The 19,059-nt window shown below is 38.2% G+C and overlaps 2 protein-coding genes across 13 annotated transcripts in view; one reads left to right on the top strand and one right to left on the bottom strand.

Annotated features, from left to right (window-relative positions):
- Window positions 1-8,794, top strand: part of CPNE3 (copine 3) — a 31,518-nt gene extending 22,724 nt beyond the window's left edge. For 11 of the 12 annotated variants that reach the window (XM_030011069.2, XM_030011072.1, XM_030011064.1 and 8 more), the window contains 6 exons: window positions 346-479; window positions 928-982; window positions 1,067-1,118; window positions 1,764-1,897; window positions 4,006-4,242; window positions 5,713-8,794. In XM_030011069.2, coding sequence (XP_029866929.1) covers window positions 346-479; window positions 928-982; window positions 1,067-1,118; window positions 1,764-1,897; window positions 4,006-4,242; window positions 5,713-5,823 — 723 coding nt within the window. In that variant the 3' untranslated portion in view covers window positions 5,824-8,794. The remainder of the gene's footprint in view (window positions 1-345; window positions 480-927; window positions 983-1,066; window positions 1,119-1,763; window positions 1,898-4,005; window positions 4,243-5,712) is intronic. The other variant, XM_030011073.1, reaches the window with a different exon arrangement.
- Window positions 8,795-12,497: 3,703 nt separating this feature from the next.
- The window catches only part of CNGB3 (cyclic nucleotide gated channel subunit beta 3), a 68,292-nt gene continuing 61,730 nt past the window's right edge, over window positions 12,498-19,059 (bottom strand). Inside the window, exons 16-18 of the mRNA XM_030011062.2 lie at window positions 16,724-16,870; window positions 14,070-14,250; window positions 12,498-12,924 (exon numbers count right to left, since the gene is read on the bottom strand). Of these exons, the coding sequence (XP_029866922.1) occupies window positions 12,685-12,924; window positions 14,070-14,250; window positions 16,724-16,870 (568 nt within the window). The 3' untranslated portion in view covers window positions 12,498-12,684. The remainder of the gene's footprint in view (window positions 12,925-14,069; window positions 14,251-16,723; window positions 16,871-19,059) is intronic.

Genomic DNA, 19,059 nt, shown 5'->3' with positions numbered 1-19,059 from the left:
ACAAAATATGTGTATGGCAAGATACAGGATGAAATTAATTTAACAGCTATTGAAGAGCTGCTGTGAATGGTAACTGAAAGTAAAAACACAGTGAAAACCTGACAGGTAAAAGTCATTTCAGCCCTTCTGAGAGATGCAGAGCCTTCTGCTGGTTTTGCAGTGGCATTGTTTTAAGACTGTTAATATTCCAAGAAACCTGCATCTATGTATTGTGCCTGTTAGATTTGTAGATGTCCTGGTAACTACTATTTACAACTCTTTCATGATTTTCACTTTGGCTTTGCCAGAGATAAGAAACATAATTTACCTCTAACAGCAATTTGATATACATGTTGCATTTGACAGGTGGGGATAGATTTTACAGGGTCCAATGGGGACCCTCGCTCTCCAGACTCTCTGCATTACCTCAGCCCTAATGGAGTTAATGAATACCTAACAGCCATTTGGTCTGTAGGAATGGTCATTCAGGATTATGATATGTAAGTTTTAGATTTTTATTTAAATAATTTTTTAGGTGTGTATAGATTTTTGTGGTAGTTTCTTAAACTGCTGTTGAAGATGCCAGCAGATATATTGGAATGAAACTTCTGAGCTGAAATGTAGAGCTAAAAAAGACTTCATAATCACTGCACAATCGCATAATCAGAAGCAGAAGCTTGTGTTTACAGCAGACAAGCAAGGCTTTTCATCTGTGATGTAAAGAGCAGCATTACTTTAAATAAATGCTTGCATTCTTGCCAATTTGGTGGTAAAGATTGGTTTTGGTCCTAGAAACAGTTACAGGGGGGAACTTCCATTTAATTTTGCCTCTTAATGCTTAATAAACAGCATTTTTAATGATCAAAAGCAGCACTGATTAGCTAACTTACTGAACTGTGACAGCTTTTAAAGGAACACACTTCATTTTCTTTAAAATTACTTTTTTAGAGATAAGATGTTTCCAGCCTTTGGATTTGGTGCACAAATTCCTCCTTCCTTTCAGGTAATGGGATGAGACAACTAAAAGCACTTACTTCAGGAGGAGATTGTATATACAGTCCTGACTATGTCTTTTGTGTATTGACAGGTGTCACATGAGTTCCCATTAAATTTTAACCCATCAAACCCATTCTGTAATGGTAAGTCTGAGAAAGACCTAGAGAATAAAATGTTGAAGGTGAAGGGATAAACACACTTGAAAAGTGAACTGTGAAGCGTGGTGTTCTAATTAAATAATGAGTTTAGTCATGTAGCAGGAAACAGTTTTATAACTGTTTTCTTAGTTAATAGAAATAGCATTTGGTCTCTTTTCTGTAATGATTTGTGAAAGAAGTGTTTTAAAGAGCTAGGGCACAGTACAGATAAGCTGGGAGCGGTTCTCTCATGTTGTCAAGCCACTTCATTCTACTTCACTGCTGGTGTGGAGTTGTCTGGTTTGAGTATGATGTTGCTAGTGCCTGTTCAACGTGGCCTCTCTGATCACACTAGTAACTACCACAAGCTGCCAGGCAAAGGGAGCTGTTGTAATTAGTTACACACACTTGAGTGTACAGTGTTTCTATTCACATAAAGCCAAGCATGTTAAGCATGTGCATTAAGCATTGGTCAAGCTGAAGGCCTCCATTGCTCTTGAATAATTCTTTTTTTTCATCATGGTTAGTTTTAAATCTTTGCATCATCACTTTAAATAACTGATATATACAGTGTTTTAGGAAAATGGAGTGCTTCAAAATATCCTGATTCTAATATGAAAAAAATAATATTGATCTATTTGTGTTCTCTAGGAATCCAAGGCATTGTTGATGCGTATCGGGCTTGTCTTCCTCAAGTGAAGTTATATGGGCCAACAAATTTTTCTCCAATTATAAATCATGTGGCAAGATTTGCTGCTGCAGCTACACAACAGCAAACAGCATCTGTAAGTTCTTTAGGGTAGTATGTGTATTCTGCTTACTTTTTTCTTTCCCTTCTAGTTTATAAATACTATTTTTCTCTTTTAAGTATGTTTCAACAGCTGGCCATTTACCTTGTGAGTTGGTGTTTGGTACTGTTAAAACAATATAAAAGCTAACTTATTTTTGCAGATCGTACACAACAATTGTCTCCTAAATTAAATAAAGTCTTCAGAGTTGAAATATCAGCTTAAAAATACATGGCACCTTTATGGTATCTTCTATTCAAAGCTCTTGCAGTGCTATATAGGTGTTAAAGTCTAATTTAAGCCTTGGCATATAGGCGAATGATCTAACGTCAGCTGAGAAAAATCAACTGGACCTTGTTTCATATCAGATAGCTGAGAGACAGAATTCAGTAAGGTAACAAAGAAATGGAGGATATAGCTCCTGACACCTAGTTACCACCATAGATAATTAACTGTCCATACTATAAAGCTTTAGGTGCTATATGTGCTGTGCTCTCCTCCCTATCATGAGTTGTTGACCTTATTAAGAAATAGGAGGTCTGAAAAGCAAGTTTTGAGTATTGAACCATTTAGATAATAATCCATGCAAGTTCAGGAAATCTGAAACCATATATATCCTAAATCATTGATGATAGTAAATACTAGTATCTCAGATGTCATGTAAAATCAGGAAGTAAAATCAGCTATTTTTGCATATAAAAGTACCTGTGGAAACCAATTTGGAAAAGAGCTATTGATTTTCATATGCCAAGAAGTTTATAAGGTTTTGCTTTGGTAGCCTTTCAGTAGTAACTGTCATATATATATATATATATATATATATATATATATATATATAAGGAAACTAGCAAAACCTCTTGTACTTCTTTTTTCTGAGACTGCAATATGCCTAGCAAGAGCTTTATTTTTTCTGCCTAAAAGCATGTATTGAAGAAATTTTGCTGCCTTGCCATTTAATGCATATTGTAGGTATTTTGGGTTGGCTTTTGGTTTTGGTGTTGGGTTTTTTTCAGTACAGGGGAAGTATAAGAAGAGAGAAATAAATCCAGTGTGATGTGTTATCATGCCACTGGTTATAGCGTTCTCTGATCGTGGCTGCTTTGTAGATATTCTTGCTGGAGTGGGGGAGTGGAGTGGTGGGGGGCCATGAGAAAAGGTGATACCTGAACACAGAGATGAGGGAAGACCAGTTATTTTGGAGGCAGATAAGGGAAGATGGGAAGCAAAGTACTGAGGAGGAAGACTTCTGAGAATACTGGGAGTACCTTTGGAAGTTGCATTTGTGCTGGCCAGGAACCATCTGAAATGAACCAAGTGAGAGAATACCAGAAGTTTAGGAATTTGGTAGTTTCTGAACTTTGTACTTCTAGTTTGTTCTTGGTACTTCAATCCAGAACAGAGGCGAAGATACCAACTTTTAGAAACCTTGGCAGTATAGTGGAAGTAACTCAAGTGGTACTTGAATAAATTACCGAAGTACTGCAAGGTGGTTTCAGATGCCTAGGTAATTAACTTAATAAAGCAGCTAGAAAACATGATTAAAGGAATTTCAAAAAGGGCATTCTGTTTTTCGGTACAGAAGGATGTGTTTTAATCCGTGTTTAGGATTTTAGGGATACATTATGAAAATGAAGGCCTGTTCTATTACCCTTGGTAGCACTTTTTTGTTCATCTGTTCTTAACTGAATGAAACGAAGGGTAGCATTTCATAAAGGTATTGATAGACCAGAAAGGAAACAAATACAAGTTTCACAGGTGTTAAACTGCCATCTATCCTAGGACAAATACTTGGAAGATAGGTTAACTGTTGGTTTGTCTGGGGATTTTGGAGAGGAGGAGAAGGGTGATACCATTGTTTTTTTGGGAGGTGGCTCTTTAAAGATGACTTCTTTTAAAAGATTGATTATGTTGTCCTTATAAATTTCTTTGGACTGTACAGATGAGGCCTGACCACCACTTAAGATGTTTGATTGTAAAATTCAGTGAGTGCATTGAACATGCTCGAATTAACAACAGTATGTAGTCTGTGTGTGCATTTTTCTAAGTGTACATGTCTACACATTTTCTATTTCTCTGTCATAACACAGTGTGTATTGATTTGACAGCAATACTTTATACTTCTGATCATAACGGATGGTGTGATAACAGACCTTGATCAAACTCGAACTGCCATAGTTAATGCTTCGAAATTGCCTATGTCCATTATCATTGTTGGTGTTGGAGGAGCAGACTTCGATGCTATGGAGTTTCTTGATGGTGACAATGGAGTTCTCAGGTCCTCATCAGGAGAACCAGCTGTCAGAGACATTGTCCAGTTTGTGCCATTCAGGAAATTCCAAAATGTAAGTAATCTTAATGGTATGCTTAATAAATATCATAGAGGTATGCTGGGTTTGCTAGGATAATCCTATGTATAGTCCTAAGCTTTTGCAGTGTCTCTAAAATGAACTCTGAAGTCTGAGATAAGTCTTTATCAAATGCTAAAAAAAAAAAAAAAAAAAAAAAAAGACAAAAGACTTCAGCATCTGTAGAATTTCCATTAGGTCTGCTGATGCATGTTTAAAAAGACTCCATTTCTGGTTTCAGCACTGCATTTCTGACAAGTTGCTGCAGGGGAATGACCATTGTATAAATCTCCCCCAGACTTGATTAAACAGATGGATGTGTTTTTCATTTGGGAGGAAGAACTTACTGTGGTTTTGTTTTTATGGTAAAGTGTTTTTTATTGTGGATGCCCATTTGTAAACGTGGATTAGTCTCACATTTTAGTGCTGTGTTAAAATTCAAGGTTAAATCAGGGAGGTCGTAATTAGTAGAAATTGTGTGTGGGCACAATAGTGGTGATAGTTTTCATTTTCATTAAAGCAAATATACCAAAAAAATAGGTGGTGAAAGAATGGAGTCCTGATTTTTTGCTGTAGTACCTGCTAAATATGCACAGGCTAATATAGTCCGACTTTTAAGTGCCATATTGCTGGAAATAGTTGATTTAAAAAAAACAAACAGCAAAACAAAAGCTTCCTCAGGATGGGAAAGATAAGGTCATTATTTTTATTTCCATCCTAATATGTTCTAATTTTGTTTTGTTTCTTCATATTAACCCTATTAATAATACTCCTTATACCTTCATATTTTGTCTTTGTATTTCTATTTTTACTTTTGATACAAATTCTTTGTTTAATCTCAGAGTAACTCAGGCAAACTGAAAAGAGAAAGAGCAAAATCAATATAGAATATACTTACTGAATAATGCACTTGGATATAGAGAACTAGGGTCAATATTCAGTATAAAATTACACATTCAAACGCTTTCAGTTTCTAGAAAATGAGGTGCTTTTTTTCCCATGGATACTTAGTATTACAGTAAAAACTATCTCTAGAAGAGCTGCTCTGTAGCAATACAGTTACTGTGGATGAGACTTGGTGCAAAAGGTTGCAGATGATTAGACAAGCCCCTGAAGTATCATCTTAAGCAGATAGTGGAAGTGTGTTTACATGGCTGAAGTTCAACATCTGCACTCTGTGTGTGAGTATATTTCACATGACAAAAGGTATCTTAAGACGTGGCAGCCCTTTGTGCACCCAGCTCTTATTACTTCAGTGGAACAAGGCAGCCAGCTGATTCCTGGTAATGGGAGCAAGAAGGTAAAGATGTCAGAGAAGCTTCCACCTGTCCCACAAGGGCACTGTGTAAAGCCCTCTATAAAATGTCAGACTTTAAATTGGTATAGTAGAGGAGTTGCTTATTACCCGTCTTAGGATCTCTGTTAAAATTTGGTGAAAACTGAAACTTGGTGTTCTTTCTTTCTAAGTCTCCAAAAGAAGCTCTGGCGCAGTGTGTCCTGGCAGAAGTCCCACAGCAAGTGGTGAACTACTTCAGCACCTACAAACTGCAGCCTCCTAAGAATCCTGCTGTAAAGTGAATGGACTGAGCAGGAAAGCTGAGACTTTGTGCTTGCTTTACTTGCTATATCTGCAGACTCTGGTTCTCAAGATACTTCTGTATACCTGTAAACACACACCTCTGGTAATGTCTGTTAGCTTTTGCCTGCAAATCACTTTGCCAAATGTGCCTTTTAAGGGCCAAAATTCTAATTGTGTTAATATTTGATGTTGATTTGAGAGATAGGGCTTGCATGGGTGCATTTTATTTTGCAAAGTAAGAGTGGAAAAAAAGAGGTTGAATATGCAGAGAGAAGGGGAAGAAGGGGTGGAAGTGGAACAGATGCCTGTTTGATAAATATGGCCAGTGGGAGTGTTCAATTACTTTTGTGGGATCAGCACTGAGGACTGCAGTTTCTCAGTGGTCGTAAAACCAGTCTGAAATGAAAAAGAGGGTATATCCCCACCAAGCAGATAAAAGTTTGTATGTGCTTCAACGAATCTGGAATACTTTAAGCTTCTGTGTCTATTAAGCCACCAGAGCAAAATTTTGTCACAGGAGTTTCATAATTAAACAAGTGCCAGAACAGAGAGCATAAAGGCCCTCCTTGCATGCCTACTTCATGTTTGCCACTTCAGTGCCTTTGGCCAATGCCTGGGATTCAGGGCTGTGTGAACATAAGCCAAACAAGTCATTAAAGTATATATTCTTTTATAGTATACATTCTCTTAAGGTAGTACAGGAATAACTAGGGTGAATCAAGGTGAACCTCTAACATCTCAGAATACTATTGGCCTTTGAGGCTACTACTGTAAAGGCTGTAAGATGTGTTTCAGTGTGTACTGTGCTGGAAAACAGGAACTGCAGATTTTATTTTGGTCAGGGTTTTGTTTTGGTTTGTTTTGGGTTTTTTTTTTTTTCCATAAAAGAGTCATGACTATTGATCTTTAAAGGGCTTTTTGTGAAGTGGGAGTTCACTTTCTAGTTAAAAAGTTTTGTCTGATTTATAACTGCATATTTTCAAGCAAAGGCAGTTCTTGAAAGTGCTACCTATATTGGTTTTGTCATTTTGAATCATGCTTCTTTTTCATGAGCCTACTAATGAAAAGTGCCTGCAAAAAACCCGATCTTCCTTCTTCTCTCCCAGTAGGAAGACATAAAGTCTCTAAGCTCTAATCATGTAATCATACTGCATTTCTCTAGGGCAAACAATTTCTGGTTTATTTTCTTGGCTTGAATTTTCTCTTTACCATTTACACCAAGTGTAAATCATATTGTTTGCTTAGTGGACAGATGAGCTTTCTTGTCTCTCAGTTGCATACTGCTTGCTGAGGATCTCTTCTGATCCTGTCAGTGCGTGTAAAGTAAGTGGATGTAAAGGTCTCATTTATCACTTCCAAAATGCCCATCTTGAACATTAATTTTGCAGTTTCACATTTGAAGTGGTTTAGAGTTAGGTATCTGACTGATCTGATTCTGAATGGCTTACCTGTAACATGTAAGAACAGAATGGGCTAACACTAAATTTAGAATACTTTGGCACTCAAGATTGCACCAGGTCATAGTGTATGTGACTTTGTATGTGACTTCTTTTTAGTTGCTGGAGCTGCAATGTGTGGTTTGGGTTTTTGTTTTTTATTTCCATACATGTATAATCCTGTCAAGAATCTGAATTCACATTAACATTGATGGATGAAAGGTATATGTACTGAGATTGTCTTACACATCCTGTAAAACATACCAAATGTTTTGTAGACAGTTGACCAGTTACCAATCATGAATGAATGTGTTATTCTCCACTCCATTTTCCTTGGTGGAAGGGGTCCTGAATAGTTTCAGTAGTGGAATACTAAGGAAGAGATTTTGTTTCATATTAAGCCAAGCTCTTTCTTTTTTTAAATCTAATTCATGTGTTTATATAAAAATTTACAGACGTCTTTTTATCAGCATAGTGCAAATGTGTTTCTACTTCATACGTAAATTATAATGAAGTGTCGTGCCAGATATGCAACACAAAATATTAAGATCAAGGAAGTAGTTATAATGAACCTAAATCACACTGCTGCAAATTGATATTGTATGATTTTGGAACCGTAAACTGTTTCACAGCTACATGCTCCATGTACAGAGATAACTGGATGCAGTATTAATGCTTTGTCTAGATTAATTGAAGTGGACAAGTACTACTGATAGGAGTACAGGATACTACTGAAGTTCCTCTGAGCTGTCTGCCAAAAATATAATGCTCCATCTGAGTTCTGTTACCAATTCTGTTTTAAGTTGGCATGGAAGTGCATTTAAATGCATTTACATATGTTAATAGGTATTATTGTACTAAATATCTGCTTAATAGAAAATAAAACCTTCTGTTTTGTCTGTATTCTATACAGTAATTCTGAGTTTCTACAGTGGAGAATTCATTATCTTTTACTGGAAAAGTGCCCCCATGTTCCTCAAGCTTAGGGAATTAAATAGCATATCAACAATACCTATTTCTTAATGTGCCCTATTCTATGTAAAAGAAAAGTGTTTCAAACCTGACGGTGACAAGAACCATTTTTCAGGTATAATTTCTCTTAGAGGTGTACAGCTAACGCTTGTTGAAAAATTTGGAAACTTCCAAGTTAAGCTGAAGCAATATTCTGAGTCAAGGAATGCAGCAGATTGTGAGTCAAGGGGGAGGGGAGTTACAATGTTGTTTTGCCATTTTTTGTTTGTTTTTACATGTAAAAAATGCCTTATTAGCTTGAGGGTGACAAAGCAAAATATTGTCAGTTTTGTAAAGTGAATGTGCTTATAGGTCACTTGCACCACCTTGTGATAAAAATCATGTATAGCAGTCTTCGTAATCAGATGCTTTTTGCCATTTAATGGTCGTGATTATATACGTATGTACAGCAGAGAAATAACCTGTAACCTAAATTTTTTACTTTCCTATGTATTTCATTTCTGTTGAAGTTAACTGATTTACAATGCCTATGCATTCAAAATATAATTTCAATATACCGTTACTCTGTTGTGCTTTTGTATTCAGCATTTTCTATGTAATGATAAATGCTGCTTTTGCAGTTCCTATGATGAGTATTCCACAGGCTGAACAGTTCAGATTTATAACAAGTATTATCAGATGAAAGGAAAAATGCCTTTTCACTCAGTGGTTATGAATGTGCAGTGTATATTTCATAAAGCATCTCATACTGCCTTTTAGTAAGAAGATATTCTGAAATGGGATGATTTTAGCAGTGACTGTTTCATGCTCTTTGCCACGTTAGAGTTCTCCCATGCATGCTATTTCATACAATTATTATCAGATTTTCCAAAACTTTTTTCAGAACAGTGTCTACATTTTACGTAGAGAGTCATGGAGATTTGGTTATTTTAATTTTCAAATACATCATTCTACTCCACCCTTCAGTTTCTTTACATTCAAGTGTAGTCAAGTCTGAGATGCTTTTATTGGCAGACAGAGATACTAGAGACATAGCATTGCAGCAGAGCGTGATGCCATACAGAACCTGAGTGAGCTTTGATACTGAAGTTGCATCTTCCAAGTGCTTCAGAGTAATTCACTCGACTTCTCCACCAGTCAAGGGTCCACAGGGTAGAATTAGTTCCTGAAAGGATTTAATATATTTTGACATTTCTTGTGTTGTTCTTTCTGGTGAAAACCCTATAAATAGTTGCAGCTTGGATTCCTGGACCCTTCTTCCCCCTGCCTATGCCTAAAAATGGTGGAATTCAGGGAAGGGGAAAATATTCCAACAACAGAAAAGTAAGATGTCAGAGAAAACCAGATGGATGTTACTTGTGTGTGGCCATGATCTTCTGCAAACACTGACGCTTCTCTTTCATTTTGGGTCTAAGGAACTCGAGAACTGTGCATAACGGTAATTTTGCAGACAGAACTGACAGGCTTTCCTGCAATCCTGAGCTGTTAAGAGCTGTAGCAAAGCAGCAACTTGTGGGATGATGCTCTGTTGCTGCATTGTAACACTTGCTGCTGCAGTCTCAGCCCTTACGTTGTAATATATGTCAGTGCATGACTGATGAACTTAAAAATGCCAATAGTGAAAATGTTTGAAGTTACCTGGTAGCACGTGTAGGCAGAAGGGGATCGGATCTTTTGCAATGAGAGAGTGCTTTACTAATTAATATGAAAAATGTTAAAATATGGGGTTTTATGTTTTTTTCTCCCTTTCCATAATGTTTTGACAACTCTCAAAAAAAAAATTGAGAATCGTATATTGTAATGAATTCATAGATCATCATTATTCACAGAAGGCCTCATTTGTGAAGGAGTTCTGCAATATTTGTAATTTTGAGATTGTATTGAGACGTTCCTGGATGTGCAATAGATGAGTAAGTCTTTATGATTCATCTTATAATTTTCTACGTCTGTTGTGACATCCTTTTTTCTTACATACCAAACAAGTAACATACAATTAAAGATGGTTCTTTCCATGTAGCAGTTGAACCTTGACCTCACTGTTAATGCAGCAGAACTTTCTTTTTGAAAGAGATTTGGGTTTTGGTCATGTCAGAGGATGTGTGGAATACACAACATACAGAATTCAATCATCCAGCTGTGACTTGGTCAAAGCTCCCACTGATTCTGGTTGGGCTGCCAGCTTTGCCTGTGATGAGAGAAGTTCAAAGGCATTAAAGAGCAGGCCTATAGAATGCATAGCCTGCAGGATCATACATAGCCTGCAAATTGAATGTTGAATTTTGGCACGGTGCCTTCTGTGGTTGGCTGGTTAGCTGAGGAGCTGTGAAGCCTGCCCTTACAATTTCTTGGCTTGGCCTCTGTGTAATGGTTTTATTTCCCAAAACTGTTGATCCAGTGGTGTCCCATCCCACTCAGTGGGCTCAGGGGAGGTGATCTTTTAGATGGTCCATTGCCGCACACAGGAGTCATGACAATGACTCAGGAGGGACAGGGAAAATTTCAACGCCCTGTTTCACTTGGCGAATCCCAGGGTAGGAGTCATGACAATGGCTCCTAAATGCTCAAAATGTGTTTTATTTAATGTTGACTTATAACACAAGTGTGGCTAAATTTGGCGTAGCAGATACTTCGAATAAAAAACTTGACACCTAACAGCTGTAGCAAAATACTCCTAACAACAAGGTAGGAAGAAGAGAAGAGATAAGAGAGAGAGAGAGAAGAAAGAGAAAAAAGAAGAGGTATCACCACCCTTGGATCGAGCGAGGAAGGAGTCGTGGTAGTAGCTGTGTGAATTCCTCAGGCGGATTCCTCAGGCAGCAGGCCGGCGCCTGGGGCTTGGTCTCTCCCCCTTTTTCAGCCTCATCAAGAGGCCTTTGCGCAAGTGTTGTGGGGTTTTCTCAAAAGTTCTTGGCGGGGGGGTGTGTGTGTGGGTGTGTGTGTGTTTGTGTGTGTTACTGATGCCCCCTTATCCCATTGAACTGAAGTGCAAATGCTAGCAAACTTCCCAGAAAGAGAATTGCCAGGAAGCCTCTTTGAGGCACAACAGCTAGAAAGCCTCCCAGAAACAGTTCACTACCCCACCTCCTCAGGGCACGTCCTGTTTCAGCTGCTTGCTGCTACATGCTTGGTTGGCTGAGACAAAATGGTTGCCACAGTCTCAGAATCTCTTGGTTCCTCACAGGTGGGGACTGAAAGTGGATATGGGGAGAGAGGAGTTGCAAACCCATGGAAGAGAAAAAAGTAAGTGAGAATTAAGCTTAAAACACAGCTTCGGCCTTTTGTTTAATATTGCATCCCTTTCTGTGATGAGTCGATAGAGAAGGTTGACAGTGTGGGAGCTCCCTGTTAGGGAGCTGTATCCCGCTCAGCTGTGGCACTCATAAAGGATTTACTTTAGTTCACAGGTATGGTGTAGCTCAGCCCCAGTAAGGCACAGGGCTCACTTTGCACCATCAATCGAGGTCTATGATAGAGGTGAACAACTGGAGCATTGGTTGAAACTCTGCACCACAGAGTCAGAAAGTGCAAGTCCTGCTTTTTGTAAAATAGCCTTTATTTTTGAAATGGCCAGTTTAAATACCAGGATTCTTCAGAAAGTTAGCCAGTATCAGCTGCTTGCTCTTCAGAGAGCATTATTAATGCCCAACCCCTTGAGAAGATCAAGTGTGTAAATCAGCAGCCCAAAGTTAAAGGTCACCCGTGGTGTGGGGGGTAATATCCAAGTCTCTGCCATGTTTATTCACCAGTCAAAGACAACTGGGGCAGATGTTCCTGCTTTCAGAGGGCTGGCAATAATTCTGCAATCTGCTTCCCCCTTGTGGATTTTGTGATTTTATTTTTTGACAATGGTTTTGTTTTGTAGCCCTCTGTCCCAAGCTAAACATCCCAACACACAGCATCATAGCTTTCTGCACTGAGCCATGCTGGTCACAAAAGCAGGTCACTGATTAGAAGTATAAGGGGAGGAGAGAGAAGGATCGAGAGAAACATAAGTAACCTCAGCAGCAGTAGGGCAGTAACCAGAAAAAGGATAACTATGGGAAACCAGAAAAGAAAATAGAAAAGAACACATACAAAAATTAAGAGCAAACTGAGCAGCAGGAACAGCAGTAAGAAAGCGAGGATAAACAGGAGAGGGAAGAGGAGAAGCAGGAACAAGACAGAGTAAGAGATAAGGGAGAGCATGGATCAAACAAGAAACAAGTGGTCCTGAAATACAATCTGAGCTCTAATTCCTATTACATCAAAGGTTCTCTCTTCAGGCTCAAGGTTAAGAGGTAAGTATATAAATAATTTGTCCAGTTGTGTCAGGGGAGGAAGGAGAGAAGAAGAACTGGGGTAGATTTTTCTCTTTAGTAGTCTCTACTATTATATTCTGTACTCAAAAGCAAAGTCGCGCTAGCCCTCTGGATTCAGCAAGACAATAGATGGGGCCACAGCCCAAAGCACCATCTATTTCTTGTTTTTCTCTTTAACCTCAACTTTAAGGATCTCTCCTTCTCCTGCTCTGGGGGATGGAGACATACTAATGATCAGAGACTCATTAGTGGTTCCCCTGTGCAAAACAGCAGGTTTAGGCTTAGCGCCTCCATTTGGCTCTTCCTTTTGTGCAGGAGGTGCAGATGAGGCTGCAGGCTCCACGGGTTTCTTCTCTTCTCGTTCAGGCTTATCCTCTGCTTCAGCCTGAGTTTCCTAGAAACAAGAAATTAAATGTTTTCCAATGCTGCAGAAGAAATTCAGGAAGTAGTTCTATTCTGTATATGCAGTGGAAAGGCACAGCATAGATACTGTGATGTAACATATGTAAATTTGTATTGAGATGCTGAAAATCAGTTTCTAAATGAAAAACGCAATTTCAGAATCAGAATGTCAACATAAAACCTAGGAGAAGCTTGTGGATTGTGATAGTATCTGCTTATTAATACAGCAGGATGAAACAGGCACGTTTTGGGGCACACAACCCTTCCTCAGGTCTTGCCTTCCTTTATGTACTTACACTAGTATAGAAAGAAAAGGTGTTACGTAAATCTCGTCATGTTGCCCAGTGCCCCAGTTCCTTGGCAAAGCCTATTTGCTGTTAAGTTCACAAACACACATTAAATTGACCAATGTTTCTGCTCCAATCATAAGTGTTGTAGTCATTTGTGTAAGCAAAGTTCTTTATTTAACTTAAAAAAATAAATAAAAGCACAGCCAGTTCACCTATAAAAACAGAAAAGGATTCTGCCACCTTTCGGTAAATATGTAGAACTGAGCAGGTTCTTATTAACATTTCTCAGAACAGAGTATAATGTGGGAATTATTTTTAATCAAGTAAAATAGCAGTTTTCTCCTAAGTGCAATATGTTAGAGATTTAATCAGTTTTAGCTGTGTGGGCTACACTTTAAATTTTGTCTTCAGGATTTTTGACAACCAGAAATCTGACTTTGAATTGGAAGGGTTCACCATGTGCTTGAGTCAGCTGGATCAGATTACTGTTAGGATATTTCTGTATTTACTGTTGTGAACATAAAATTAGAAGATCAGATGCCCTTAGGGTCTTTGTAACGTCTATTTTATCCTTACTTTCTTTAAGGATTTTTGTTTGCTTGCTTTTTCCCTTGCTTTTTCTTTGCTTTTGTTTTTTCTGTTCTGCATAGAGTCCAGGTCCAGGAAGATTTGAGCCAAATTTTAGAATTAGTGTTTACAGAGGTTAGGTACAGTGATTATATCTCAGCTACTGAGAGTTTTTTCTGTCGATTGCAGTAAGGCTGCATTTTCATCTACTCTGTTTGCCTAAGCCCTCCCAGTGTCTTTCAGCACCTGGAAGAATCTAGTCTATTTTCTGTGGCATTACCTGAATGTCTTGTTGTCTCTTCAGCTGCAGCAGCCTGGTAAGGCCTTCTTTTCCTTGTCCTCCAAGCATCGCTTTAAACAACTTTGGAGTTTCCTGTTTGTGCCCAAAGAGACTGGCCAAGCCCCGTGGTTGTTGCACTGGTGGTCCTGGAGCAGGTTTCCCCTTTGTCTTCAGTAGCACCCTGGAGACAGGAAGGAATGAGAACACGCTGCAGTGCTGTGAAACCGAGCAAAGTTCCTGCAAAACTAAAATGTCATATTCATGGATGAAAATCTGGCAACTTTTCTGGCCAACTTTTTTTTGGTCCTGAGTCCAGTGGCAAGAGCAAAGCTGGAAATGGTAAAGGTAAGCCTCCAGAGCTGGAGGCTACTGCTCAAATTTGCAGCTGCTTACCTATATCCTGGAGAATAAACAAGTGCAGGCTCAATTTAAGGTGTTGCAAAGCAGATGAGAATTTTATAAGGTGAGAAGTAGTATGGAGGGAGATGGATGCCTTGTACCTGAGGTGGCAGTCTCTTACCTGGCCTTCTGGATGCAAATTCAGAGAGCATTTAGTGCTCAATTGGGAGTCCGGCTGATGCTTGTTCAAGTAATAGTTTACCAAACTAACTTCCAGCATGGCTTATCTCTCACAGGTCAGGTTAGACAGCAGTACTTACTTTTAGTCTTCTTCAGTAGAAGATGACACCCTGAAGATATAAAAATTACTGCCAAGCATGTGGCAGACAAGATTTTCACACCCTTCTATAGCTGTACTGATTTGCAGCCATAACGACAAGAAGTGAGAATGAATGACAAGGGTAAAGATTAGATGACAGTTCCGAGATAGATGGAACCAGTGAAAAGCAGAGGGTTCCTGTGCTGACTTAAGGCTTTTTATGAACAAGGACTATACTTGCAGTCTGAAGTACAGTAAATCTCATAATACGACAATTTTCTTAAGTGTCTTGTAGTTTGTAACTTTGGGGATTTCAGAAGTGAAGATTTTACTTTTTTTTAAAGTTTTATTGACATAAATTTAAAAAGTACACTTCAGCAGCTTGCGTGGGTTTATTATGTAAAGACCATACAGTGACTATCAGGCAGCTGATAATGGAACAAATTTCTTCCTGTGATTTTATTTCAAGGAGGCCTTTAAAGGTGTGGGATGGCCAATGCAATCCCAGAGAACTCTAACATAAACGTTCCAGGGCAGAGCAACTGATAACTTGATTCCAAAACTGAACAGAACTGCAATCTTTATCAAAACAGTGCACAAATCTCCTGTTGATGCCTAGTTTTTCTAGAGACATGGCTGACCATATACAGAACATGGGAGTTCTGGAAGAATTAGTGGATGCCTAGACAGGTGACCGGAATACATGCAGGTACTACATATCTTTCAAATTAAACAGGATATCCTGTATCTATTCTGATATCTAGAGAGGGCTTTGAGCTCAAATAGGAGTGCAGATGTGAAGGATTGATGATTAAGCTCCTGCAGTTGAGAAAGGCTATCCAGAGGGAACAGAATTTAATGGCTTGGCAGGGTATGATTAGGATGGGGAAGAAAGCAGAAGGCAGCAGCGTGGGACAGAGAGACAGGAATAACAAGTAACTGGTCATACAACTGTTTAGAAAAAAAGTGGAGAAAAGTCAGGAAGGATGAATGCTGGGGACCATCAGTCAGTGGATTTGTTCCACCTTTCTACCTTTTGATGCTAGTTTTGAAAATTGGGAAATCAGCCCATTCTGTGTCTATCCTTATTCCTCAGGGATGTGATGATTCTCAAGATACTGTTGTTTGACAACCAGGGCTGTTGAAACATGCTGAATGCAACCATCTGCTAGCACTTTCGCTAAACAAAACATCACTCCTGTGCTATGTTTAGTCTTTGGTAGAATTTCAGCTGTCTGGGAGCAACCTTCCAACCTTTGCTAGCAATGCAAGGCAACAGCTGAGAACAATAAGAGTGCTGAAGTATACTAATAATGACAAACTGTTTCAAGTATTTGGACCTTTTACAAGGTAGCAAGGTACACATTTTGTTTTATGACAAAATCTGACAATATTTTGCCCTTTCAAAGCTGGAGAAATGGTGACCCTAGCAAGCTATAGCCAAAGCAAGATGAACAGCAGTTTTAGGGTTTGAAATCCCATTTCAGAATCCTTTTGAACAAAATGCACACCTCTCTAATCTGTGTACTTCCATCTTGTCGGGCCTTACTTTAAATCCATTTCTAACTACTGCTTAAGGTTTTGGAAATGCATACAAGTCTGTGGGTGCATTGAAGCGTATCTCTGTAGAATTGTGAGTGTTCAGTTGCATCTTTGAAAACCTACTCTTTAACTGACATCTGTCCTGCAGTTTCTTTCTTGGCTATGTAAGGAGTCCTGATACACATCTGTATCTCCTATTTGTTTTTTTACCTTAAATACAATGGAGAAGGCAACTACATTCAGGACTTCATTCTACTTACCACATTTCCACAACCCTTGAAAACCCTGCCAAGACCATGACTTCCACTAGATACTACTGGGCAAATTGACCTCTAAATACAAATGTGTTTACATCTGTTACTTTTCTAAGAAAGGAATGCAAATCTCTCTAGAAGCCACAACTGTCCATTCTGCAGCTAAATAATGTGATTTAAAAACTGTTGTTAGGACATACTTTGCTTTCTTCATAAGAAGTTTTTCAGAGTCAGGATAGTGCACCAAGATTTCATTGAGTGTTTTCTTGTCCAGAATGAAAAGGTTGGCAAAACCATGAGCCACCACATCAGCAGTCCTTCGATTTCCTCCACCTGCAGCTAATAGGCTGGAATGAAAAGAAACATCATCCGTCACATCGTTACTTGACCTAGTGAGGAATCCCTTTGCTGGTGGTTGTCCATTAAAGTCATCATAAAGCTCACTTACGTACCCAACTGTTCTGTCTGATGTTCTCTAAAGGCCCTTTATGGTTGGGATTAGAAATATCTTTTTGCCTCAGGAAGGCAAATTGTCACTACTGGTCAGGTATATGTAGATGCTAAGGACTGTGAAAAGTCTTGCTAGGTAGAGACATTTCTCCCAAGAGACACCCATTTCAAGGACTGCATTTGTTTTAGTCCTCATGTGAACTTGGCATTTCCTCAATTTTATTGTTGAAAATTATTTACATCAGAAGTAGAGCAGCACAAGTCCATTATTGCTGAAAGTGTTATTTACAGTGAATGAATGATTCTTCAAGAATTTTAATTTTCCTGAGTGAATAACTTCTGTGGGACTCATGGTATGTGAGAAAACTGAAAACCAATCTCACATTTGAATGTTGGCAAATTGAATGATACAGATTAGGAGGGTCTTTCAGGCTGACAGTTACAAATGTGTCTGCCAGAAAAAGAAGGCTATTTTGTTTTCAAAGTAAGGCATTAGACCAGTGTAGCAAGCAGAAGTTGGCCATACGAAGGATATCCACGTAAAAATTAGATGTTGTACAAATAAAAATTAATTTGTTCATCTTGCATTAAGCAAATGCAATGAAGAGACTTCACTTCTTAGCTGGGGTAGTACGCAAGAGAAGTTGCATTTTGCTTTTAGTACTAAAATTGCTTTATCACTGTATTCAAGGAGATCTACCCTAAAATTTGTCCCTTAAATATTTCCCAATGAGTTAATACTTTCAGAGAATATTTAGTAATCTCCAAATTTAAAAGTTATTAATAAAGGATAGTCTGGACCCCATAAAATATGAAGAAATACTTATCTAAAATATTAATCAAGGATATTTAAATATTGGTTTTAGTATGAAATATATACTATATTTATAAATATTAGATCATACAGATGATATATTTTATTTATAAAGGATAGTATGAGACGTCTGCAACTGTGTGTACTAGGCTATTTTTACACACACACACACACACACACAGTGGTTTTCTGCAACCCAAGACAGCAATCAATATATGAACTCAAGCTGAAAATGCAGTATATTGTCTTCTTTTTAAACAATTCTGTACAATTCCTCAGATAGAATAAATCTATTTGCACAATAAGAAAAGCAGCTAAAGAAAATTGCAAACAGCTTTAAGTTCTGATGAATCACTTCTCAACAAGTCATTGAACAATCATTTTCAGGCTTTCCTAACAGAAAGCTCATTTTATCTAGGCAGACTAGGACTGAAGAGATCAGCTTTTTCATTATTGTGATGATGTGAGGTGAATTTTACAAGTAAGGCAGCCCTTGCTCAAACAGAATCATCTTTGACTAAGGACAGCATTATGGACTTCACTGAATCTGTTTTGGCTAGTGTTCTACGAGTTACATGATAGACCATATCTTTAAAAATAACTATGTGTGCCTTGCAATGGTTCTTGATAATGTAATATATATATTAATAGAGAAATTTGCTTGTTTTACCTTACATTTTTTACTTCAGTTGTTAGCCTGAAATGCTGTAATATTAGTATGAGATTATAACTTTTGAATTCTTATGCTAGAAAATTTAATTTTGAGGTATAAAGTTGTCAAAGTAAGTGATGACTCAGCTTATCTATTACTTTTTTTAAAAGCTGATCTCTGTAGGAAGCTGCTGTTCCTTGAAATTAGCAGATTGATCCAGGGAATGGCGTGTGTATCAGCTGAACATGCAAGGTTGTGGCAGCTCAGCTCAGCACCTATGTGCCTATGGAGAGAACTGGTAAGTCAGGAAAGGGAAATAGGTCTGGGTCTTGCTTCTGACCAGGATGTTAAACACCAAAGGGCAGAGCTCATTGAAAAGAAGCAGCTGCCACTTTGTGGGAAATCCTGAGCCAGAGTGGAAAATGTAATCTTTCACAAAGCTAAATACTGCCTGTAGTTTTGATTTTTTTAATAAAAGTTAAAGTTACCAAACAGCTGAAAGGCTGAAGCTGAGACCAAAAATTTAGAGATCTTCCTGTCAAAAATTTACATATAATGGAGAAATGTTTTAATTTTTCCAGAATTATCATTTTCTGATAGGAAATAGTTCTAGTGAAATA

This window comes from Aquila chrysaetos, chromosome 4 (genome assembly GCF_900496995.4).
Source record: "Aquila chrysaetos chrysaetos chromosome 4, bAquChr1.4, whole genome shotgun sequence".
NCBI classification, from domain to species: domain Eukaryota; kingdom Metazoa; phylum Chordata; class Aves; order Accipitriformes; family Accipitridae; genus Aquila; species Aquila chrysaetos.
Note: the sequence above shows the minus strand (reverse complement) of the source record. Positions and strands in the feature narration are given on the sequence as shown.